The sequence below is a fragment of the Mastigoproctus giganteus genome, chromosome 8, assembly GCF_048544385.1.
Source record: "Mastigoproctus giganteus isolate SK-2022 chromosome 8, ASM4854438v1, whole genome shotgun sequence".
Classification (NCBI taxonomy): domain Eukaryota; kingdom Metazoa; phylum Arthropoda; class Arachnida; order Uropygi; family Thelyphonidae; genus Mastigoproctus; species Mastigoproctus giganteus.
This window is the reverse complement of record NC_143582.1, coordinates 219,761,192-219,785,955: the sequence shown is the minus strand read 5'-3', so window position 1 is coordinate 219,785,955 and position 24,764 is coordinate 219,761,192. Positions and strand designations below refer to the sequence as shown.

Genomic DNA, 24,764 nt, shown 5'->3' with positions numbered 1-24,764 from the left:
TTATACTCTTATCAATGGCTTTATTAGGCATTTTTTTTGTTTCTTCATGCATGGCATGTTTTTGCAAATAAATCAGGAGCTCCTTTTTTTTCTCTCGAAAAGGTATGAAAGCGAATCAAGAATGGGACATGTATGATTGAAAGAGAGTCAAAGAGCGTATGGGAAGAGTAAATGAGAAGTACAAATGACGTGGGATACCCCCCTTTTTTTTCTCTCTCTTGAATTTGAAATAAAAAGTAGAAAGACGTGAAAATGAAGCAAATCTTTGTTTGAAAAAAATGGGGAATGAGGAGAGAGAGTGAATAGATGGAATTATTCTCTTTTCTGCTATATTTTTTTTTTCCACCCACAGTCGCATCAATCATCTCTAAAGAAAATCTCAAATCCCTATTAAGTATAGTGTGGACCTTTCTCACACCAGTCCGTTGGCTATGGAAAACTGCCATGTCTGAAGGCGTGAGTTCCATCTGTACCCCCACAGAGACCCCGACGACCTCGGCACTCAGTTTTCCTGAAATCAATCCCAAAAAAAACAGGAAGTATGAACCTGAAAGATATCAGGAAAAATATTTTTCCCGCCACAGCGGGAGAAACCTTCTGAGCTGGAGGGGCAAAGAGCAGACATCAGAGAATCACTCAGACACTGTGGAACGCCCCTTCCTTCATCAAATCTTCCCCATTTCAAATTATGTCAACAAGACGCCCCTACAAAACCCTATCTACCCCCCTCAACAATTGGGCATTCCTGGAAGTCTGCTTAGCAAGAGGTCATGAAGGGACATTAGCGCCACAGGAGGTCGCCATCATCACATATGACAATCAGAATATTGCTTCCCTCCTAAAGCCAAAATCTCTCACTTCCCCGTGTTTTGGGTCATGGGCCAATGTGATCCTCAAAAAATATAAAACGATCATCGTGGATGGGAAGGAGAAGGCTCGGTCCCTTCAGGAGGTCCTTCCATTTAAAACAGTCATCGACCTACGACACTTTTCCTGCCCCAAACAAGAGGCTCTTCCAGCTGTTAGACCACCGATTCCAATGCCCATGGGGCCATCAAACAGAACACTGCGGCGTGTACTCCGCTAATGTGTGTACACAGTGGTTAGAGTACGAGGGCCTGATTAAGATACGGCATGCTACTTACCTGATGGCTTGGTGGGAGTAATCCCCACCCAACTCTTGGTCAGAAAAATCAAGTAAAACCCGCCGAGTTGAAAGGCCTTGCTTCTTTTCTTGACTAGTTCTATTAACAGTGGTGGTATTAGAAGTAGTTTCTTCATTAGTGCATTGCAAGCGTACTATATGATAGAGAACTTGGAGAACCGGCAACATTATATGATCATAAACAGTACTTATATCCCTGTATAACTATATATATATATATGTATCTGATACCAATAGTTGAGTAATTACATTGTAAAAAAAAAAAAAAAAACAACTTTTTTTTTAAAATTATATAATAATCAAATGTTAAGCCATATAAGTGTCTATATCCATGTTATAGTCGCATATTAGGTATATTACTCAATACAGTCTGTCCTCGTATAGCACGATAGTTGCGTTCCTAGAAACCCTCGTGCAATGCAAAATCGTGCAATATAAACAACAGGCCCTATGGGAAAAGTAGGGTTAGGTGCCGACCACCCAAGATTGAACACACATTTGGAACCAAAACATTACCAAACACAATAAATAATCGGGTAATTTTAATCGTTATAAAATACTTACGTATTTTATAACGATTAAAATACGTAATAAAAATAATATTATATTATAAAGTATTTTTAGTATTTTTTTAGTATTTTTTAATAGTAAAAAAGTATTTTTTACGAATAAAATACGTATTTTATTCGTAAAAAATTATTATATTAAATAAAATAGTCGTAATAAAATACTTACGTATTTTATAATACATAAGTATAAATTATAATACGTAAGTCGTAGTAAAATATTGCTAATGCTTTTGCTTCTATCGTAAGCAAACATGCTTTTTGTTTGATTTTCTATCCAAACAGATGACAGCCGTTGCAATTCTTGTGTCTTAATCTAATGGATATTAATTACACTTTGAGTTGTTCCCGCTATGAAAGTTGTTTTTATTTTCTCTGCATTCTTTGTAATTCTCGGCGTTGCCTCATTTAGGTCTGTAGCACGTGCAATATCACATGGTCTTTCATTTCGCTCAAAGCGTTTCACAATTTCATATTTTTTCTCTATCGACAGAAGCGGACTGGCCATAAGCCTTACGGGGGAAACCACGGTGGGCCGGAGGCCGGTGTGATTTTGGCCATAAACCGTAGTATGAGGCCAATATAAATTTTCCCGGGTAAGAATTTTTGACCCAGTCCGCCTCTGTTTATCGATATTGCTTCTTTTTTTTTCTCTCTGAATCTGCAGTGTCTTAGCCAGGACGCTTCCTTTTCACACCTTTTAAGTATTTTACTAATTTTTAGGGAATAAAGCACAATTACAAAACGAGGTGGCACGCTTGATACACATAAACAAAGCTGCGCACGTGTAGCAACTGAATAAATAACACCGTAAAGGCCGAGATACACTATTAATTAACACCTCACATTTTACTAAAGCACATTTCTGGAGGTTACTACCATAAAACAATAAAAACAATTTCCAGTTGCGTTTCTGTTATAAACTGGTAGTAAACTCCATCTAATTGCATTTGCGATTATACCGATAGCTGGAATTGTTGGTTTTTACGTTATTATGGTGAAATGTGTTTCCCCTTCACTGATATAAAACACATAAATACATTTTCAGAATCTTCTTCGTTGCTATCGTGTTGGGTTCAGTTGGGGTGATTCCGCGTTCGACTGCCATTTCTTGTAAACACAAAGGCGAATCGTGTTTAAGCGAATTCGGTTCGTGTTATATAAGATAACGTTCCCCTATTTATAAATCGTGTATGATCGAATTCGTGTAATGCAAACACGTGCTATACGAGGACCGACTGTATATGTTTTTCTTTCTACTTTTATCATCATAATTGTTTGTTGCTTGAAACTTTTTTTTTATTATTTAACCCTAGCTATATATTGTATGAATAACAGGCAGGAATATAACTCCTGTCGGACCCAATCGAGTATCGATTGAGTTTATATATATATATATATATATATATATATATCTACCCCCTCATCACTTGCAGAGTTATAGAATTGCATATATAGCCATGTAACCCTACCAATAATTATAATATGGAGTAACCAACTATATTGTTCTATGTTATGACTAAACCATTTTAGGTGTGGAATACTTTAAACATTGTTTTATTATGTATTGTAATTGTGTAGCCCAAAGAATAACCAATCTATTTTACATTTAATCAAAATGTATATCTACACAAGTGTTTAATAACTTTGTATATCTAAGCTGTTATCTGCCTTTGCAATAATGGTCATAAACATAATTCATATCCAATGCTAATTATATATATAATATCTTGTAGATGACTTTAAGGCCAAGAGCAGATACTAATTTTTTTTTTCTCTCCTTGTTTCGTATCACGTTACCATGGAGTGAAAAGTGTCGAAGCAGCTACATGCAGCGCAGCCAGCTCTAGAAGAGAGAATCGCCCTAGTGCCCTTTGGACCGCTAGTGTAGTGTTTCTCCCGGAGATCAAAGCATGGTTCCCCAAGATTGACAAGTCATCAACGAGAGAACGCTTTTACAACATAGTCAATAAAGAACAGTGCAGGATACAAGAGACATTTTTTTTTTATTAACAACCTATAGACATTTGCCATTTCATAATCAGAACATTATAGAATATATTAGTGCTTGTTTATATGTGATCTTGCAGAAGAAATTGTAACGACCAAGGTAAGGTTGAAAAAAAAAAAAAAAAAAAAAAAAGGAAAGTTTTTTTTTTTTTGTGACAAGATAACATTGTTGTCCATAGGCACCCAAATGACACATAGAAAATTGTTATGTAATATCCTTTTTTGTATTATGTATATTAGTTAAGAGTAATCCAATTATGTAAGAGGAGAGATGTTTGTGTCTACACCCCCCACCCCCCCCCACCGTAAGATTTCATGTTTCCAAGTTTACTTCAAAAGAAACTTGTAAATTTTGAGCGTGTGAAATTTTCTTTCCCCCTTGCTCAAAAATTTTGGCCGTAGAAGGGAGGAGTATGAAAATGCTTTCATTTCTAGCCCTTTCGCTTGCCCATAAGAAGTATTCTATGCTTCAAGATGCCCTATACTTTTGTCACGGCCTTTATATTTAGGATTTCGTCACTCCCTTGGAGATAGCTGTGTTTCACTTTAATTTTCGCCCGTGCAATCAACATCGCCACAGGGGATGCAGCCGTGGAAACACTATACCACCGTTAATTGTCCAGTCAACTAGTGATGTCAGGTCACTCTCCCAATTGTAACGGGCAAGCGTCGAACGCGTAATATCTCCAAGAGCGGTGAAGGCAGAAGGTCGAACTTTCGAACACCTTCTGTAGCATGGCTTTTTGCCAATGTAAAACTTGTCATTAAAATGATTTATGTTACACTAACGAGTTGCTGTTTCTGTTCTTTTTCTTTGCTTCTTTGTTCACGCGACCTCCCGCATGACGAAAGCATTTCGGACCCTGCAATGCTATGTGATTCCGATTCGTCTTTGTGCCCCCTACACCTCCTGCAAGTTTGTCGCACTGGTAGTGAATCACCCTGTATATGAAAAGGCGATAGCAAGAAAGGGGAAGAACTTTTGGGTGAGACTTGATAGAAAGGAGAGATGAGAGAGATTTGGGAGATTTTTGAGGGTGTGTGATTTGTGAGCTGAGAAGAGAAGGAGGGAAAAATCAGAAGGGAAGAGATAGAAGAGAATTCACAATGAACCTCTGTTCTAGAACTACGGCCTCCAAGGCGGTGCGGAGTTATTTGGGTAAGTCAACCCTTGTTGCTTAATAACAAACTGTACTAAATTGCCCCAAAGTCGAACCTACCCTCCTCTTGTTTTATTCACATTTAAAGACATCTCTCCTCATGGACACATTCTGATAATTGTTGTATCAATTCTTAGTACTCAGGTTTTAACAGATAATGTGACTTATCAACCTAGTTGTCAAAATACTAATTATAACTATTAAGTTGACATATTTTCCTATTCAAGCATTAGAACAGTTGTATGTCATGACAGGTACCAATCATTTTGGATACTTGTGAGAGCAATGAGGAAAGAGCCCACATGAAGAACACTGTTCATTTGTTACACCGATAGCAGTAATATTTTAACCTTCTATCTAGTTTGTACCCAAGCAGTCTTATACAAGTGTTACCCAAATCATGACCAATTCTTTAATGATTAATTGTACAATTTAGTATGTTTAATAAACCTTGTTTTGTTATTGATTTTGCCTTGTGACAATTCTCTGCTACACATAACTCACTGAACAAAGTGTTGAAAAGGAACCATAGTTATGCGGTGCTTTGGAGCCCAAAGTATAGACACAACGCAAATCTTCGATGCTGCGAGCTTGCTCTCAGTGTCAATCTGAGTGAGTCTTGAGGGCACAGGATTTATTGTCCTAATATAAATTGCTAGACGATCATATGAAACCCAGGTTTTCTGGATGCAAATATTAGTGTCTGATCTTGACGGAAGCCGAGTGGTTCACAGAGAACGTTGATTGGCAAGCACACGCTATAATGGAAACACCTGTGGAACAACCCATTGCTCAATATTTAGCAATGGGTTTTCTTAAAATATATGAAATCTTTTTACTTTAATAATCCCTTCTCCCTTAAAAGTGGGTGTTACAACAATATTGTTGCCATTTTTGAGTTCAGCAACATTAAATCTACAACAATCAGAAGATGACAGACTTTAGCAAAGAATTTCATTACTGTAGCACCAAAACTGAAGGCAATGCCAGTGAAGAAAACAAGGATGTTTATATCAAGAGGGATAAAAGCATTGTATAAAGTTCCTCTCATGAAAACAATCAAACAGCTCAACATAATATTATCACACGTTTGCCAGGTGTGAAGGCTGCAGATAAGAATGCAAAATCGCCAGTTGATTGGTTTCTTATTGTTTTTCGATAATATATAAAGTTGCTCTCATGAAAACAATCAAACAGCACAACATAATGTTATCACACATTTGCCAGGTGTGAAGGCTGCAGATAAGAATGCAAAATCGCCAGTTGATTGGTTTCTTATTGTTTTTCGATAATGTATAAAGTTGCTCTCATGAAAACAATCAAACAGCTCAACATAACGTTATCACACATTTGCCAGGTGTGAAGGCCGCAGATAAGAATGCAAAATCGCCAGTTGATTGTTTTATTATTGTTTTTCGATAATATATAAAGTTGCTCTCATGAAAACAATCAAACAGCACAACATAATGTTATCACATATTTGCCAGGTGTGAAGGCTGCAGATAAGAAGGCAAAATTGCCAGTTGATTGGTTTCTTATTGTTTTTCGATATTGTATAAAGTTGCCCTCATGAAAACAATCAAATAGCTCAACATAAGGTTATCACACATTTGCCAGGTGTGAAGGCTGCAGATAAGAATGCAAAATCGCCAGTTGATTGGTTTCTTATTGTTTTTCGATAATGTATCAAGTTGCTCTCATGAAAACAATCAAACAGCTCAACATAACGTTATCACACATTTGCCAGGTGTGAAGGCTGCAGATAAGAATGCAAAATTGCCAGTTGATTGTTTTCTTATTGTTTTTCGATAATGTATAAAGTTGCCCTCATGAAGATAATCAAACAGCTCAACATAACGTTATCACACATTTGCCAGGTGTGAAGGCTGCAGATAAGAATGCAAAATCGCCAGCTGATTGGTTTCTTATTGTTTTTCGATAATGTATAAAGTTGCTCTCATGAAAACAAACAAACAGCTTAACATAACGTTATCATACATTTGCCAGGTGTGAAGGCCGCAGATAAGAATGCAAAATCGCCAGTTGATTGTTTTATTATTGTTTTTCGATAATATATAAAGTTGCTCTCATGAAAACAATCAAACAGCACAACATAATGTCATCACACATTTGCCAGGTGTGAAGGCTGCAGATAAGAATGCAAAATCACCAGCTGATTGTTTTCTTATTGTTTTTCGATAATGAAATGATAAACCATTAAGTTATACACATCATTGACTACTTTACAAATATAGCCTCCAATTCTTCAATGGTGAAGGATGCTAGAAGAACAGATGAGGATGAAATGAAGACTTATTGGATTATTAATCCTTTCAGGAATGTGTTACACAGGTCGGAAAAATGCAGATCTGGGCAGTAAAGATGGATTTGGTACTTCAATGTTTCTGATGATATGTCCCTGAAGAGGTTTTTATTTCTTCTTTGGAACATAATGGTTTAATATCATCCATGACACGCATTGAGAAAGAAGTGGACCAACTCTGCAGCATTCCCGAATTTTTGGCCATGTTTTTGGGCAGATGCCAGAGATATTATATAGTTTTGGAGTATGTCACTGTAGACAAAAAAAATAATAATAAATAAATAATAATAAATAAAAATAACATACTGCATAAGCAACAGAATAAACTGAACCCTGAGACAATATGAAAATAGGTTAGGCCTGAAAAATCCTATGCATGATAAATTAGCATATTGAAATAATACTAGTTAATTAGCATATTAAATCTAAGGCAGTGCATCCAGGCAATATGGATGACCAATGAAATGTTGAGTCAGTCTGGTGTGATATAATCACTGGGAAAACAAAATTGAGAGTAGGAGTCTGTTAGTGCACCAATTAAATAACGAGACTGCATCCACTCTGCATTTAGTATAAGGCCAAAATAGTACATGATTAGATCCGCTAGTGTGCGCTCTTTCCAACAAGTGCAAGTTGAAACTTGTCTGGCCAGTAGTTCATGATTTATGGCCAGTAGTCCACGCTTTTCAGTTGATCGCCATGTTCACAGGCTGGGTTGATTGATTTTGACTTTATTGGTGCAAAAACGACTACGGTTATACTGTGCCAAGAAAATCACAGGATGGGAATATCACGAAGTGCTTGTGCGTGTATTTGACTCTGAAATATAGAGAGATTATTTATATTAGTGCATGCGTAAAAAATACCAAAAATCCGATATTAGATAAGGCCGTCGCACATTGATAGAATTTTCGTGTAGTTTAATTTCAAGCGTTTCAGCGATTAATAGTTTAATGTAATTGTGCTGTATATTTAAAATTACCGCCTCATTGAATAGGAAAATGTGACCTTCACTGACCGCATGAAAGGCCAACTCCAACGTGTTTGTGCTTGACGTGCGGATGGAAGCAGCATGTTGCTTGACACGTAACTCTAACACGCAATGAGTGGAACCCTCATATAATGAATCACACTGACTACACAAAACCTTGTACACGATCATTTATCTGTGCCGAGCAAGAAGGAAGAATTGTGTGATTTTTTAATATATTATGGAGCTTCTGCATGGGCCTGGCTATTATTTTGAATTCAGTATTTCTAAAGAGTTTTATAAAAATGCTTTCATTTTTATCCCTATCACTTGCCTATAAGAAGTATTCTATGCTTCAAGACGCCCTATACTTTTGTCACGGCCTTTATATTTAGGATTATGGCACTCCCTCAGAGACAGATGCGTTTCACTTTCGTTTTCGCACGTGCAATCAACGTTGCCCCAGGGGATGCGGTCGTTGAAATGCCATACCACCATTAAGTGCTAGTCAATTAGTGACGTCAGGTCGTTCTCCCGATAGTAACGGGCAAGCATCAAACACGTAATAGCCCCAAGAACGGCGAAGGGAGAACGCGACTTTTGTCAGAGAAAGATGAGTAAGCAGAACAAGAAACATGATTTCTTATGCAATTGAATCTGATAAACACATTGACTGTAATTTCAAAATTCCGTGCGTAAAAGTGAATAGATTTATGATCGATAACCCCGATAGAAAAACAAGAGAAACTGCCATATACAAATATGGGATTTCCCTTCTCCATATAACATATCATTTTTAGTAGTGTCAAGTCCCAAAAGATGACAGTCCCTAAATATAATTCTTTGCCCCACGTAATTAACCCGTGACATCAGAACGGATCATGGGAAACTCAGATGGGGGGATGCAGAGGTATATATTTGAAGAGGGGATAGCAGACAGGATTTTTGGTGAGACTTGATGATGAGCAGATCCCAGAAACTTAGAGAGTTGTTGATGAGATTCAAGAGGTTTTCTTTGTTTGAAGAGATTTTCTAGAGCCAAGTGTAGTCAGCAGAGCCTTGAAGAGCACCAGATAAAGAAAGCCGAGGAAGATAGCAGATATTGTCGATTAAACAGATATCCCCAAAGTCATACTAATGGAGCGAAGAGTCAAATCCAGAAGTGTTGAAGAAGAACGGAAATTGGTTGGTAAGTTGACTAGCATTTTCTAGAATAAACCAAACCCGACTACTCAAAGTTAATCCTACTCCCCCCCCCCTTTAACTTTATCCTTATTCATGGACCTCTCTCCTCATGGACACATTCTGACAATTGTTTTATCAACTCTTAGTAATTAGGATTTAACAGATAATGCGACTTATCAACCTAGCTGTCAAAAATGCCAATTATAACTGTTAAGTTGACATATTTTCCTATTCTAGCATTAGAACAGTTGTATGGTATGACAGGCACCAATCATTTTAAATACTTGTGAGAGCAATGAGGGAAGAGCCCACATGAAGAACACTTAATTTGTTACATCAATAGCAGCAATATTTTAACCTACTATCTAGTTTGTGCCCAAGCAGTCTTATACAAGTGTTACCAAAATCATGACAAGTTCTTTAATGGTTAATCGTACAATTTAGTATGTGTAATAAACCTTGTTTTGTTATTTATTTTGCCTTGTGACAATTCTCTGCTATACATAACTCACTGAACAAATTGTTGAAGAAGGACCATAGTTATGTGGCGCTTTGGAGCCCAATCATATAGAAAGGAGCCCAAAGTGTAGACACAATGCAATCTTCGATGATGCGAGCTTGCTCTCAATGTCAATCCGAGTAAGTTTTGAGGAGACAAGATCTTTGTCCTAATATAAATCGCTAAACGATCATATGAAACCCAGGTTTTCTGGATGCAAATATTAGTGTCTGATCTTGCGGGAAGCCGAGTGATTTACAGAGAACATTGATTGGCAGGCACACTATAATGGAAACACCTACGGAACAGTTTATTCAGCTGCCTGTACCATTGTTTAACGTACAGTATGGAAATAAAATGTGTTTTATTGGTGTTATTAATGGGTATCATATTTACTATTTTATTTTTAGCCTGCAACCTGATTTGATTTATAACGGAGTGAGGATAGCCTCTATTTAAAAACCTGTCAGTTAGTGTAACAATTTCTGAGTGTAAGGTGGGTTCAGACGTGGAATATTTGTAAGCGTTGAAAAACTGGTTAAATATAATAGATCTCTTATACTTGAATGGATGATAACTTCGGTAATAACTGACGCTATGCTGCTGCAACAGGATCTGGAAAGTTTGAGGAGATGGGCTGAGAGCTGGCAAATGAAGTTTAACATTGACAAATGTAACGTACTACATATGGAAAACAGCAACGCCAGAGCAACGTATCAACTCTGTGGTACTACACTGACAGTGGTAGAGAATGAAAAGGACCTGGGGTAATTGTGCAGGCCTATTTTTGGAATTAGCATTAGTAGAGGTATATGATGCAAGAAAGCAAGCTTATGCAGCATCAGCCAAAAAAAAAAAACCCACTCCCATTTCACCCCTCCGTCCATTCGAAATACCTGTCCAGCTGAGCCTTAAATTTATTTAGGCTATCAACTTCCACAACAAGGGATGGAAGTCTGTTCCACCAACCAACTACCCGCTGGCTAAAGGCAAATTTCCGCACATCTGTCCTACATCTGTCTTTTCACAATTTGAATTTATGCCCTCTCAGGTGATTATTCTGAGCAAGAAGAAGAATCTCATTAGCATTGAGCATGCTCAAACAATTCAAGGCTTTGTACACCTCTATCAGATCACCTCGCCGGTGCCTAGTCTCCAGACTGTAATTTGCAAAACCTAAGCCTTTCTTCGTAAGAGCAACCCTTTGTTCCATTCACTAATCTTGTTGCCCTTCTCTGTACTCGTTCCAGCAGCTCTACATCCTTCTTGAAATGAGGCCTCCAGACCTGTATACAGTACTCAAGGTTTGGCCTGACCATTTCCTTATACAAGGGAATAATCACCTCCTTATCCCTGCTAGAAAAATTCCTGTATATCATTGATAAGACACCATGAGCAACTCTTGCAGCCCGTCTGCACTGCTCAGAGAACTTCATATCTGCCTGCACAATTACTCCCAGGTCCTTTTCATTCTCTACCACTGTCAGTGTAGTACCACAGAGTTGATATGCTGCTCTGGGGTTGCTGTTTCCCATATGTAGTATTTAGATTTGTCAATGTTAAACTTGATTTTTCACCTCTCAGCCCATCTGCTCAACCTTTCCAGATCTTGTTGCAGCAGCATAGCGTCAGTAGTGTCCTTAACAACCCTGCCAACCTTTGTTTCGTCTGCAAACTTGAAGTTCTCTGAGCAGAGCAGACAGGCTGCAAGAGTAGCTCATGGTGTCTTGTCAATGATATACAGGAATTTTTGGATCAAAGTACTGCAAAAACCTTGGGAGGTGCATTATGGCCACAGAAGCCGATGCGCCAACAACTACCAAAAAAAAAAAAAAAAAAAAACAAATGCTAAATTTTTATACAAATATATAGCATGGCACTAAAGCCAAATCTTCAATTCTAATAAGAAAAAAACTTATGAAAAAAAAACAAGTAATCTGGCAGCACTCTGATAAATGTTAATGACTCCCTAACAAAAAAGATTGGAGATCCTTTCTGCTTTAACAACATGAAGTGGTCACCACGTAAGCTTTGTGAGAAAGAATATCCCACCATATGAGGTGCTATTCTTTTCTCATGCTCATCATGCCATTTATGAAATCAGATTACATTAACAGTTACTGGGACCAAGGAGCAAACAAATTTACTCAATTTTAAATCATTCTGTCTAAGAATTGTTACTTTTTCTTATAATAAAGTACAGCTGACAGCTGATCCTGCTATAACATGATATACGTCCCAAAAAAGAAAAAAAAAAGCACGTACAGGATGGAGAAAAATAAACTGACCATTTTAAAAAAAAATCATAACTTTTTTAGTTCTTTTTAGGTTTGTAATTTTTTGTGTTTATCTTACAGGCAACCCTTGGAGAATTTAATTATGGAGAGGTACACAATTGCTCAAGCAGATCAAAATAGTCACAACATTCTTGGAAAACAAAATCAGTCAGTAGTTCTAACGCAAAAAGCATACAGACATTTTATGTTAAATGACTGATATTATTTTTCACATATGATGTAAAAAATGCCCAAGAATAAAGCTTTCATTTATTACATTTTGTTCTAAAGTTACAGAGAAAAACTGTTCAACTTATTTTGTGCCACCCTGTACATAGAACATAAATATCTATATAATATCGATGTAGATACACCATAGGTAACTCTTAAGAAAAACTATGATAGTAGTGTAGGAGGCATCATTTTCTCTCTATCTCATATTGTGCTCATCCTTCACGAGTTGCCATGGTATTGCACTGCCTCAAATAAGTAACGCTTCACTAATACAGAAGACTATTGTTAATTATTCTCGGTGGGCACCGACCACCCAGACGGCACCATTTCAAAGCTGTTGGCCTATCATTGGTGGGTGGGCAGGCACCCTTGTATTGCAGACATGACAACCCAGTTGTGAAGATAATCACACAATATGAGAGATACCAAAAGGTTTATATGATAATATTTAAAATAACTAAATGTAACAAGGCATAATATGTTAAGAGTAAGAGTTTTGATATTAAACTCTTACTCTTAACATATTATGCCTTGTTGCATTTAGTTATTTTAAATAGAACAGAAATGCACACTATGGTATTCACATTTTTGTATAACAGTCAGAGATTTTTGTGTAACAGGCACAAAAGCTATAAACTATCATTACTTTGCCCAATTTTGATCAATACGTATTATGCCATTACTGGAAAATAACATTGAAACTCAAAAGACTGAATAAAAATTTCTTGAAAGAAAGAAACCAGACATTTCTGGTGGCTAAATTTTAATCACAGTATTGGGCTGGTTTTTCAAAAATTGAATGCAAGATCAGCTGTCTAGCTTGCTCCCCCCCTTTCCAAAAATAAACCTGTAACTGCTCATCAGATCATCCAGTTTTGAATGTGCAACTTCTTTTAAGGTCCAGATATGTCAGAAACCATTCATTTCTTTAACTCATTGCTTACAATATGGGTAGTAAGAATATGCACATACAGGAATTGTATATAAATTTTCACACATGAAATATAAAACAAATCAAAATAGGCAATGTGCTCAAAGACAACAATAAACCAAAATGACACTGGTAAGAAAGGGTGGTGTAATATGGCAGTGTGCAGTTTTACATGCATAACATCAAATAAATATGGTGCATAACTTGAAGCGCACATTGCAAGTTGGTGCATTATGCAGGATGAGCTGTGCTTGTTAATTTAAATTTTTTTGTGGCATGCAAAATTGTTATAATTTTTGTTTTATTCTTATTTATGGCATGTAATGCAGTAAAGGTTTGCCTTTGTTGATATACGAGATAAAATATAATCACTCAAAGCCCATAAAAAAAAATCAAAAGATATAACAATGGATTAAACTAATACTGTTCTTGTCCTTTAGCATAGAACAAATATACTCAAGTGTTGAAGTTAGTCATGTATTTTTATAAATTTTATCACTACCTCTTAAGATTTAACCTTTTGTATAGACATTATAACTCATAAAACTAACTGAAAATACTATGAACACGTATTTTACAAAATAATAAAAATCACAAAACCATACACATTTCATACCATGAATTATGTGTTACACAAGAATCAATAAGGTATGTAAATACCCTCACTTACCAAGCCATATGCTACCAATAAGGTAGGATAGATTTTACCTGGGGTAGAAGGGTGACAACTTTCTATTCATCTTCCCAAAACATCCAAAGTATGTTTTATATGGTTCAGGTTGGAGATCTGGCAGGCCACTCCATTCTCTGAATATTTTCACTTTCCAGAAATTCAAACTGGAGAAGTGCATTATCATCCATGAAAAGGAACCGAGGACAAAATGCACTCCAAAAAGCCACATAAGGCTCTAAGATCATCTCTATATTGTTGAGCACTCAAGGCCTTACTCTCAAAGATATGGAAGGTTGTGTGACTATGAATGATACCTTATCACCCCATTATCCCCCTGAAAAACTATCCCTTATCATGTTGAAGAACTGATATTATGCAGTACATTCTCTCCAAATGTAACACCATTGAGAATCACTATTCAAGCTAAATCTTGACTCAAAGCTTTTCCGAATCTATTTCCAATGGCTACAATGTTTGTCTGAACCACCATCTTCAAACTTCAGATTGAGATGAAAAGTTGACAGGTCCAAACAAAATGAAGTGATAATGCTGACCTGGCCAAACATACTTATTCCCTATATCTATTTTGTTCTCAATTATAAGGATTTGTGGTGGGGTAAAAATGCAACAGTACATACCAGTTGCAGGCTGAACTTCAGTACCCAACATTTGGGGCTACCCCTATACTCTGTTGTATTCTCCAAAGGATCCATCTGGCTCATAAGTTCATCCTAATGAAATGCTTCTGTTGGCATTCCTTGATAGAAATCTGAATTTTGCAGATGCTGGATATCAGAGGTAAATCCTTACGCTTCTGTAACCTATATTAATTATACATACAAGATATTTAAATTCAAATAATTGAGAAAATATATTTAAATTTTTAAATGCTGCATTTTATAAAAAATGAAATGCATTACTTTAATATCCAAATGAATTTACAAAACATCGGCTTGTGGAAATACAAAAGGAAATAAAGCTTTTTTTGTATAAAACTATCCTTTCATTTTTGTTTGGCATGCATCCAGTTATAGAAATGAGGAAGTGGCCTGCTTTTGAAAGACCAATCCCTCTTGATTATGTAAACTTCATGTCAGATTGTGTGCAGGAGTGTTGAGAGCCCACACCTTGTGCTAGCAAAACATCACCAGCACACATTTTTTCTACATTTTGTGTGTAGAAAAATGGATGTGTGCAGGTCAATTCCCACCAACAACAGGAGAAATTTCTAAAGTCCTATTCAATCTACACTAATTAACGATTATCAGGCAGATAGAATAGGATTTCTTCCTGCGAGTTCTTTTTTAGCTCACACAAGATGCAAATTATTTGGCGTGCGCACACACACACATCCATTTTCTCCATACCAAATACACACATATGGATATGAGTTTTATTCCATTTCTATTAATTTTGAAATAAATAGAAATGGTGCGTTTCTATTTATTTCAAATAAATAGAAATGCATTGTACCATAGGAGACACCTACACAATACAGATATGACAGAAAACTCAGGTTCCATTAAAATAATAATCTAATATTGAATTTGTCATTAACAAATATCAGAAACAAAGTGTGTTCACAGGACAGTGCATGCTACATAGCACAAGTTGAATAACTTGCAGGGAAATCCTATTCTCTCCACCTGAGATCCAAAACTATGGTCCTGATTCAGTAATAAATAAACCCCTGTCAAATTTTTCCTGTTGTTTCTTTTAATATCATTGGATAAATCCTATCAGCTCCTAATATGTCTCCCCCACCATTCAAGAATGACAATTTCTCTACTAATTCACTGACATTGAACCCAATTGGGTTTCAACTACTGCCCTGCCTATATTGTATACGCACAGATGGTTTGCCAATGCATGGATTTTTTTTTTTCTCTTGCAACAATTCCATGGCCATTGTTAGCCTTGGGGCCTTCCAAGATGGCCCCAAGGGTCCATCACGTCCCGAATAGCCAGCTTGTGTTATGTATGTACCATTGTTTTATATTATTACTCATATGTCGCTACTTCTCATCTCCATTCATAGTGAAATTTCACATAATTTAGACTAACTTGGTGCTGTCAAGGGGACAATGCTAAATTTATATTAATTATTATAAATTAATTGGCATTTCTTTTAAATTATTTTAGGAACCTTCAGCAACTCTAAATCTATCCAATCAAAAGTGAACAAAGCAATAGTTAGTATGTACTTGTTAGTATTAATTAAGATATGTACGTAAGCTTAAATTAATTTTTATTTTGCTAACCTGCGGAAAATATTCTTCCAATTTTCATGTATCATTTAATTTTGTTAATTGATAAGGTAATAAAGTGTAAATCAGAACCGTACAATGTGGGTATTTCACGTTAAAACAACGGCTGTAGAATTTCAGTCTGGTAATACACTGAGTTGTCTTTCACATTTTTTGCCACTCTATGCAACTCAAATTTCCGTTAAAACAAAAACCGGCTACAACCATAAAACCTCGGCCAAAACTTTAACCTTTTCTTGCATGACGTGCCCATGTTGGAAAGGCCTTGTCACCCTGTGGACAGTAATAAATTGCTCGAATTTTGTTGCAATTTGAGAGGCATACCCACGTCTCATCCAATGTTGCTACGAATTTCCACCTTTCAGCCGACAAATATTTTTCGTGGAGTTTTTGAGCATTGACTCCCCACTCTGCAATGTGCCTTGTTCCTATGTGGTGTACGCGGGTCTTGTGCTTCTTCTCCAGTTGAAAATTTTCGTTGATTATGCGACAAGCGGTTGACTGGGAGGTTCCCACAGGTGAAGCTAGAGCTCTTTGGGTTTTTGGATTTTCACCGACAACAAGCGGCTGCACTTTTAGTACTACCTGCCTCGTTCAACTTGGAGCAGGTTGCAGCTTCTTCAGTGTTTTCCGCCCACTTGCAGCAACTTCGCGGAATTTTCCTTTGCCATTCCAAACCTTATGGATACCAAACTTCGATACACTAAAATTTTTCGACTTGCACCTATCAATAATTTTCGCATAATTGTACCCTTCTTTGGAAGGCGCGGTTATGTAACCTTCCAAACATGGGTCCAATTTCCGAGGCATGTCGACATTAAAACAACTTCTACAACTGATGCACCTGTTCATAAGGTTTGGGACTGCGCCTACACGAAAAAAAAAAAAAAAAATTACATTGCTGCAGTACATCACAAGCAGGTTTGAGGTTAAAATCGTTATCAAAAGGCTGAAACAACCCTCCGTATATATATATTAAAATTTTTGAATATTATTATAAATGTGGATACATTAAATATTAATGCTTATTGACTAATACTGACTCAACAGAGAACAATTAAAACAAAAATCAAAGATTTACCAGGTTCAAGAAAATCATCACCAGCAAATCACAATTATTAAAATAACGTAAAGGTACCGTACACGGTGAATAGCAGTGGATAAATCAATACATAATTGCCTTCTAGGGAAAATTTATTGGAGAGTGGCAACCTCTGTGTTGGAAAAGTTAAAATGTGTACCGGGTTGCCTGAATACAGCCCAATATGTAATATATTAAGAACAGACGAGCAGAATGGACTGGTCATTAAATTCTACTCAAATTGGAATGATTAATTCATTTATAAAATATCACACATCATTTTAATGATAAACTCGAATAATATTATTCGATTATGCTCATCATAACAAAATTTAGCGATAGTACAGAGTGAAAATCAACCCCAGGGGCTCACATCTAGTGATTATGGTTTGGCACAACCAGGGTTCTGAGCTGGATATCATCATTCTTCTTTTTCTTGGTGATTCTCTTCTCTCTCTCTCTCTCTCTCTCTCTCTCTCTCTCTCTCTCTCTCTCTCTCTCTCTCTCTCTCTCTCTCTCTCAGGGTAATTCAGATTTTTTTTTTTTTTTTTTTTTGGCTGGTGCTGCATAAGCCTCAGGCTTCCTTGCACCATATGGCTAATAATAATAATAATAATATGTTGAGTGCGAGGAGCAGACCTCCTCGCACTCAGCACGAGACTACACCGATACAAAGAGAGCACCCAGAGGAAAATAAACAACTGAATCTTCGATGAGGTCCAAAGAGCCTTCTACAGGAAACGGGGAGAACATGAGAAAGCAGGAAACATACCACCAGAGAAAAAGACCATAGAGGAGTTCTGGGGAAATATCTGGAGCAGTGAAGTAAGACATAACAGCAGAGCATCCTGGATAGAAGAAAACGGAAGAAAACCAAGGACATAAAAGAAATGAAAGAGTGGGAAATTCGAGAAGAAGAAGTAAAAGACACTACAGGAACACCCTCAACTGACGAACCCCAGGAATTGATAACATCCACAACTACTGGTACAAGAAGTTCACCTGCACACACAAGCACCTAGCAGAGCAGTTCACTCGAATAATAAGGCACCCGGAGACAATTCCGAAGTTTCTCACCGAAGGAGTCACATATCTGAACCCTAAAGACGAAGATACAAGACACCCGGCGACATATAGGCCAATCACCTGCCTCCCAACGATGTACAAGACCCTGACCAGCTGCATAATCAAGAAGATATCAGACCACTTAGAGAGTCAGAACATAATGGCCGAACAGCAGAAAGGATGCAAGCAGATGAGCAAAGAAAACAAGGAGCAATTAACCATAGATGCCACAGTTATGGAGCAAGCCTTCAAGAAGCACTGCAACCTACACACAGCCTACATCGATTACCACAAGACCTTCAAATCCGGACCTCATAGCTGGCTAATAGAAACCCTGAAGATATACAACGTCAATCCGATAGTGACAAATATCCTAGGGGAAACAACCCCTCTACTCTATGTTACCAAGCAGTACTAGGCGGTGGTTAACTCATCAACGGATGCAAACCACCACTTTGCTTATTGGAGGGTTGTGGTATTTGGAAACCATATTTAGTCTCTAGAGCTAAGTTCCGGTCAACCCTTCCCTGTCTCTTCCATCATGCAGTATGATTGATGACTTTTGAGGTTATGTTGAACTTCGTGGCAAAATCCAATGTTCCTTACATTTCGAGGGTACAGCTCTAAAACGGTGTTCGCAGGCCGGCAGCTAGTTAGTACACCGGACCGAACCTATTGGTAACTCTCTAGGAGGCTTCCGGATCAGCGAGTGTATAATCTTGCTACCTCTACTCTGCCAGATAGTGACTGGAGGTAGTCCGAGTAGTGTGTATGCGGGAAGCATTGTCCATGCCACGTTATGTCAAGGATCTGGGTATATTCTTACCATGGGCAAGCCATATCCAAAAATTTCATTACTTCATACAGCATGACCCATCCACTTTTTCTTACTATTGAATACACCATGAATTGTCAAAGTAATAGAGCAAGCTTATCTGCGAAAAGATCTAAACCTCCCAAGGACTTCCTAATTCATTTCACAAATATACGTGGTCTCAATTCTAATCTCAACGATGTCCATTTCCAATTGCAGTCTGTCAAACCCCATGTACTTTTTCTGCCAGAATCTCAGTTATCGGTTGATTCAACTACTGCTCATTTAAGATGCCCAACTTATTCACTGTGATTCCTTTCGCATCAAAGGTGGTACTTGTGCATATGCCCATTCTGATATTTCCTGTCAGAGACTTCGCAATTTGGAATCTCCTCTCTTCGATCTTCAATTGCTTAAAATCTCTCTACCTCTGTGTCAAATTCATCTGTTGTCTCTACCGTTCTCCCAACTAAACTAATCACTTGGAGCTCTTCGACTTTCTCCAGTCAAACTTTCCTAACAGTGAGGTAATTTTTTGGTGATTTTAATGTTCCTTGGTGATTTTAATGTTCACAACTCCAGCTGGCTTCCATTTTTTAGCCACACCGACCCAGCTGGTCGATATGCTGAGGCTTTTGCAATTATTAATGATCTTGCACAGATTGTTCATTTATCTAGAAAAATACCGGACAATCCTAATTATACAGCTGACACAGTTGATCTTTTTCTCACAAACAGCCCTTCTAAGTACACGGTCGAAGTGAGAGGTCCTTTAGGCACTTCAGATCACAACTTGGTGATTGTCTCTTCTCCAATGGAGCCTTTATCTCATGGCTATTCCCAACCTCGTGTTGTTTGGCATTACAAGAATGCAAATTGGGAAGACCTGCGAGATTTCTTTTCTTCTTTTCCTTGGTCTCATTATTGTTTCAAAACTTGTGATGTCAACGTTTGCTCAGATCATGTCAGTGAAATTATTCTTGCAGGAATGGAATCCTTCATCCCACACTCCACTTTAAAATCTCGGCCTTTATCTAAACCTTGGTTTTCCAATAAATGTGCTAAGGCTGTTCAAGAGAAGAACGTTGCATATCGTAATTGACTTGTTTCTAATTCTTCAGTTTCATTTTCTGCCTACACCAAAGCTCGCAACAATTGTAAAGCAGTTATTAATCAGTCCAAACTAGAGTTTGAACAGGCTAAGAGTAGAAAACTTGCTTCTTGCCCTAATAGTCGCGGAGCATTCTGGTCTCTTGCCAAACTATTGGCCGCAACTTTTGCCCTTCTCTACTCCCATCTCTGTCAAAACCAGATGGTTCTATTGTCACTTCAGCCAAGGATAAAGCTGACTTGCTAGCACCCCATTTTTCCTCCAACTCGTGTATTAATGATCTTGGTAAAACACCTCCCACCATTCCCAACATGCTCCATTCAATGCTTCCTGTGGTCTTCCGTCAAAAGGATGTCAGAAGGATTTTGACAAATCTTGATGCTAAGAAAGCTTCAGGTCCCGATGGTATTTCTCCACTTGTTCTCAAAACCTGTGCTCCTGAACTTACTCCTGTTCTTTGCCGCCTTTTTTCACTTTCTTATTCCAAAGGTGTCTTTTCTTCTGCTTGGAAATTTGCTCATTTCCAGCCAGTTCCTAAAAAGGGTGACAAATCCCTCCCATCCCATTATCGTCCCATTGCAATTACTTCTACTCTTTCTAAAGTAATGGAGAAATCAATTAACCAGCAACCCTTAAGCTACCTAGAAACCTTCCATATGATCAACGATCGCCAGTATGGATTCTGTCAGTGTCGATCCACTGGTGATATTCTGGCTTATGTTACCCATTTATGGACTAATTCAATGGAAGGGTTCGGTGAAACACAAGCAGTTGCTCTTGACATCTCAAAGGCTTTCGATCGTGTTTAGCATAAAGGTCTTCTAAACTAGCTTCCATCTTATGGTTTCCCAACTGTTTTTGTAATTAGTTATCCAGTTTTCTCTCTGATCTCTCACTGAGGGTGATGGTAGATGGCTCTCTGTCTTCTAACTTCTCCAATAATGCCGGCGGCCCACAAGGTTCAGTTCTTTCCCCCACTAGTCCTCTTGTATATTATTTATTATTTATTATTATTATTATTAGCTGTATGGTGCAAGGAAGCCTGAGGCTTATGCTGCACCAGCCAAAAAAAAAAAAAATTCCTAAGCTGCCCTGAGAGAGAGAGAGAGGGCATGGCACACCCAGAACCCTGGGTGTGCCATGCCCATACTCACCAGATGTGAGCCCCCGGGGTGAAGATTAATGACCTTCTTCCTTTGACTGGAAATCCTATCCGTAGTTTTGTCGATGATAGCACATTGCATCCACTTTCCATTTTGAGAAACCTTGCTTTACTCAATCAGCTTCAACTTCTCGAACATTTGCTACCAATTCCTTAAATGTCGATCTTCAGGTAATTCTCCAGTGGGGCAAAGACAACTTAGTTGATTTCAACCCTTCTAAAACTCAGTCTTGTCTTATATCTCGCAAAAAGGATTCATCTGCTCCTATGCTTATCTTTAGTGACACTCCGATTTCTAGACAAATTAATATATCTCTTTGGGATTACCCTGACTTCTAATCTCTCTTGGCACAAGCACATTAGAAACATTGCTTCCTCTGCATCTAAAAAACATGGTTTTCTGTTTCGCTGTCGCCGTTACGTTTCTTCCAAACAGCTGCTCACTCTGTACAAATCGCAAATCCACCCTACCATGGAATATTATTCCCACATCTGGGGCGGTTGTTATTGTTGTTGTTTGGTTTTTAGGAGCATTAGCAACTAAGGCCATATTGCTCCGGGATATGCGGTGGTCATTCCCTGACCTGTCCGCATCTTCTATATTTGGTGGTGACTGGCTCGAACCCCGGTCTAATTCACTGCTGCTCCTTCCCACCAGGCTTCGGAGGCACCCATCTGGGGTGGTGCCCCCAAAACCTCTCTCATGCTTTTTGATTTCACTCAGAAGTGGGCGGTCATGTTAATTAATGATTCATCTCTAACAGTCTCTCCACTCGCTGTCTCATAGACGTATTGTTTCTGCTGCATGCCTTTTCTACAGCTACTTCCACGGGCACTGTTCTTCTGAATTAGCTTCTATAATTCCCGCTCTCCCTTTCAAAACAGTCCGAACACATGCCGCCACCAGCCAACATCCAATTTACTGTCCAACTGCAAACTCACAGAACCAACTTTTCTTCTTCCTCGTTTATTCATTCAGCTGTCGCTTTCTGGAACAACCTTCCTTCATACGTAATTCCTGAAAATTACAGTCTACAGAAGTTCAAGTCCAATGTCAACAAATATCTTCTTTCGTCTTCTCAACCTCCAACTCAAGAAATTAATTAGAAAAGTGAAGAGCAACCTGAAGACAGACAGCATCCACAGCAAATATGAGAAAAAAAAGTCAGAGAATAGGAGAGTACTTGGACACATTGAAGCAGAACCTCCTTGCACTTAGCAAGAGGCTTCCCGATACAAAGAGGGCTCGCAGAGGAAAATAAACAACCGAATCTTCGATAAGGACCAGAGGCTTCTACAGAAGTCTCGAAGAAGATGGGAAAGAAGGGAACGGACCACCGGAGCAGAAGACGATTGAGGAGGTCTGGGGAAACAAATGGGGCAGAGAAGTAAGACATAACAGCCGAGCACCCTCGATAGAACTAGAGCGCAAGAAAACCAAGGACGTACAAGAAATGAGATGGTGAGAGATTCGGGAAGAAGAAATAAAACAGACGATCAAGAACTCTGACAACTAGCAAACTCCAGGAATAGATAGCGTCCACAACTACTGCTACAAGCTCACTTGCACACAGGCACCTGGCAGAGCAGTTCACCCGAATGATAAGGCACCAAAACCAAACTACTATATTATGCCACCCGAATAATTAAATTCATCTGCCGCGCTGTCTTATGTCTGTTAATTGCGTGTGTTCTATGGTCGATTTGTCAGTTTGCTTTACAAAAAAGCCCAGTTTCTGGGGAAAAAACGTTGCTATCTACGCCCGAGACCGACGAACTCAGTCACGGAGTGAAAAAAGCCCATTAAAGTTCCATGCGTCATCGACCGGATTCGAACCCGGGCCTTTTCCACCCGGTGTGGGGAGGACGGTGATGATACCACTGCGCTACTTGCTCAGACTGATAAGACACCCAGAGACAATCCCGCAGTTTATCACTGAAGGAATCACATATCTGAAGCCTAAAGACAAAGATACAAGAAACCCGGCGAAATATAGACCAATCATCTGCCTCCCAACAATATACAAGATCCTGACCAGCTGCATAACTAAGAAGATATCGGACCACTTGTAGAGCCTGAACATAATGGCCGAACAGCAGAAAGGACTGAAGGAGTAATTAACCGTATATGCAGCGGTTATGGAGCAAGTCTCCAAGAAGCGCCACAACATGTACACAGCCTACATCGATTACCGCAAGGCCTTCAACTCCGTGCCTCATAGCTGGCTAATAGAAACCTGAAGATATACAAGGTCAATCCGATAGTGACAAACTTCCTAGGAGAAACAATGGCGAAATGGAGTACCACCATTAAGGTCGAGAACATCACAACCAGGCAATCCCCATTAGAAGAGGAATCTTTCAGGGAGATGCTCTGAGCCCACTATAGTTCTGTCTAGCACTCAACCGGTTATCCACCATGCTGAACGGCACCAAGTATGGATATAACCTCAACGAAGGTAGATAGAACCTGTACACCCTCACCCACCTGATGTACCTGGATGACACCAAGCTCTACTCAGGAACCGAGAAGCACCTCCAGCAACTACTCCAGAACACCGAAGAATTCAGCACTGATATTAGGATGGAATTTGGTCTAGACAAATGCAAGACCCACGTATTGCTGGTTGGTTGAGTTTTATTGGCGCATCAGCAACTTAGGCTATAATGCGCCAAAATCTTGTCAAAAAAATTAGTAAAACATTCAGTGACCTAATGAATTAGGTCACTAAGTCAGGGTATAAAAACAAGTATAAACTGTAAAAGACAAATATCAGTAAACAAGTAACAATAGTAAATCTTAAAATAATAAGTTTTTTAAATGAGTAAAAAGGTTTACTGATTTTAGGAAACTAAAAATAGCAGACACATGGTCATTGTCGGATAAAATCTGACTGAGTGTATACGGCTCAGTCAGATGGTTAAAAGCGGTAAAACGAGCATTTCTAAAACAGGTACCCCCCACGTATTGCACCAGGGAAAATTAATCAACCGAAACTTCCAGCTGCAGACTGGTAAAGAGATCGAAGCCATGGCAGAGGGAGAGGCCTACAAATACTTGGGGATGATGCAGGCTCAGCATTTACAGCACAAGGGAATTAAGACCTGCCTGACGAAAAATACCATCAGAGACTCAGAAGCCTGCTTAAAACAAAGCTGAACGGAGGGAACACAGTTATAGCCACAAACATCTATGCAGTCCCAGTGCTAACATAATCCTTCGGGGTCATAGATTGGACTAACACCGAGCTGGAGGATATCATGAGAAAGAC

At 38.4% G+C, this 24,764-nt stretch overlaps 1 protein-coding gene across 2 annotated transcripts in view; it reads right to left on the bottom strand.

Annotated features, from left to right (window-relative positions):
- LOC150082308 (globin-like) overlaps positions 1-14,444 on the bottom strand; it is a 186,313-nt gene extending 171,869 nt beyond the window's left edge. For both annotated transcript variants that reach the window (XM_090380134.1, XM_090380132.1), the window contains exon 1: positions 13,990-14,444. In XM_090380134.1, the coding sequence (XP_090236260.1) occupies positions 13,990-13,997 (8 nt within the window). In that variant the 5' untranslated portion in view covers positions 13,998-14,444. The remainder of the gene's footprint in view (positions 1-13,989) is intronic.
- Positions 14,445-24,764: the final 10,320 nt, after the last annotated feature.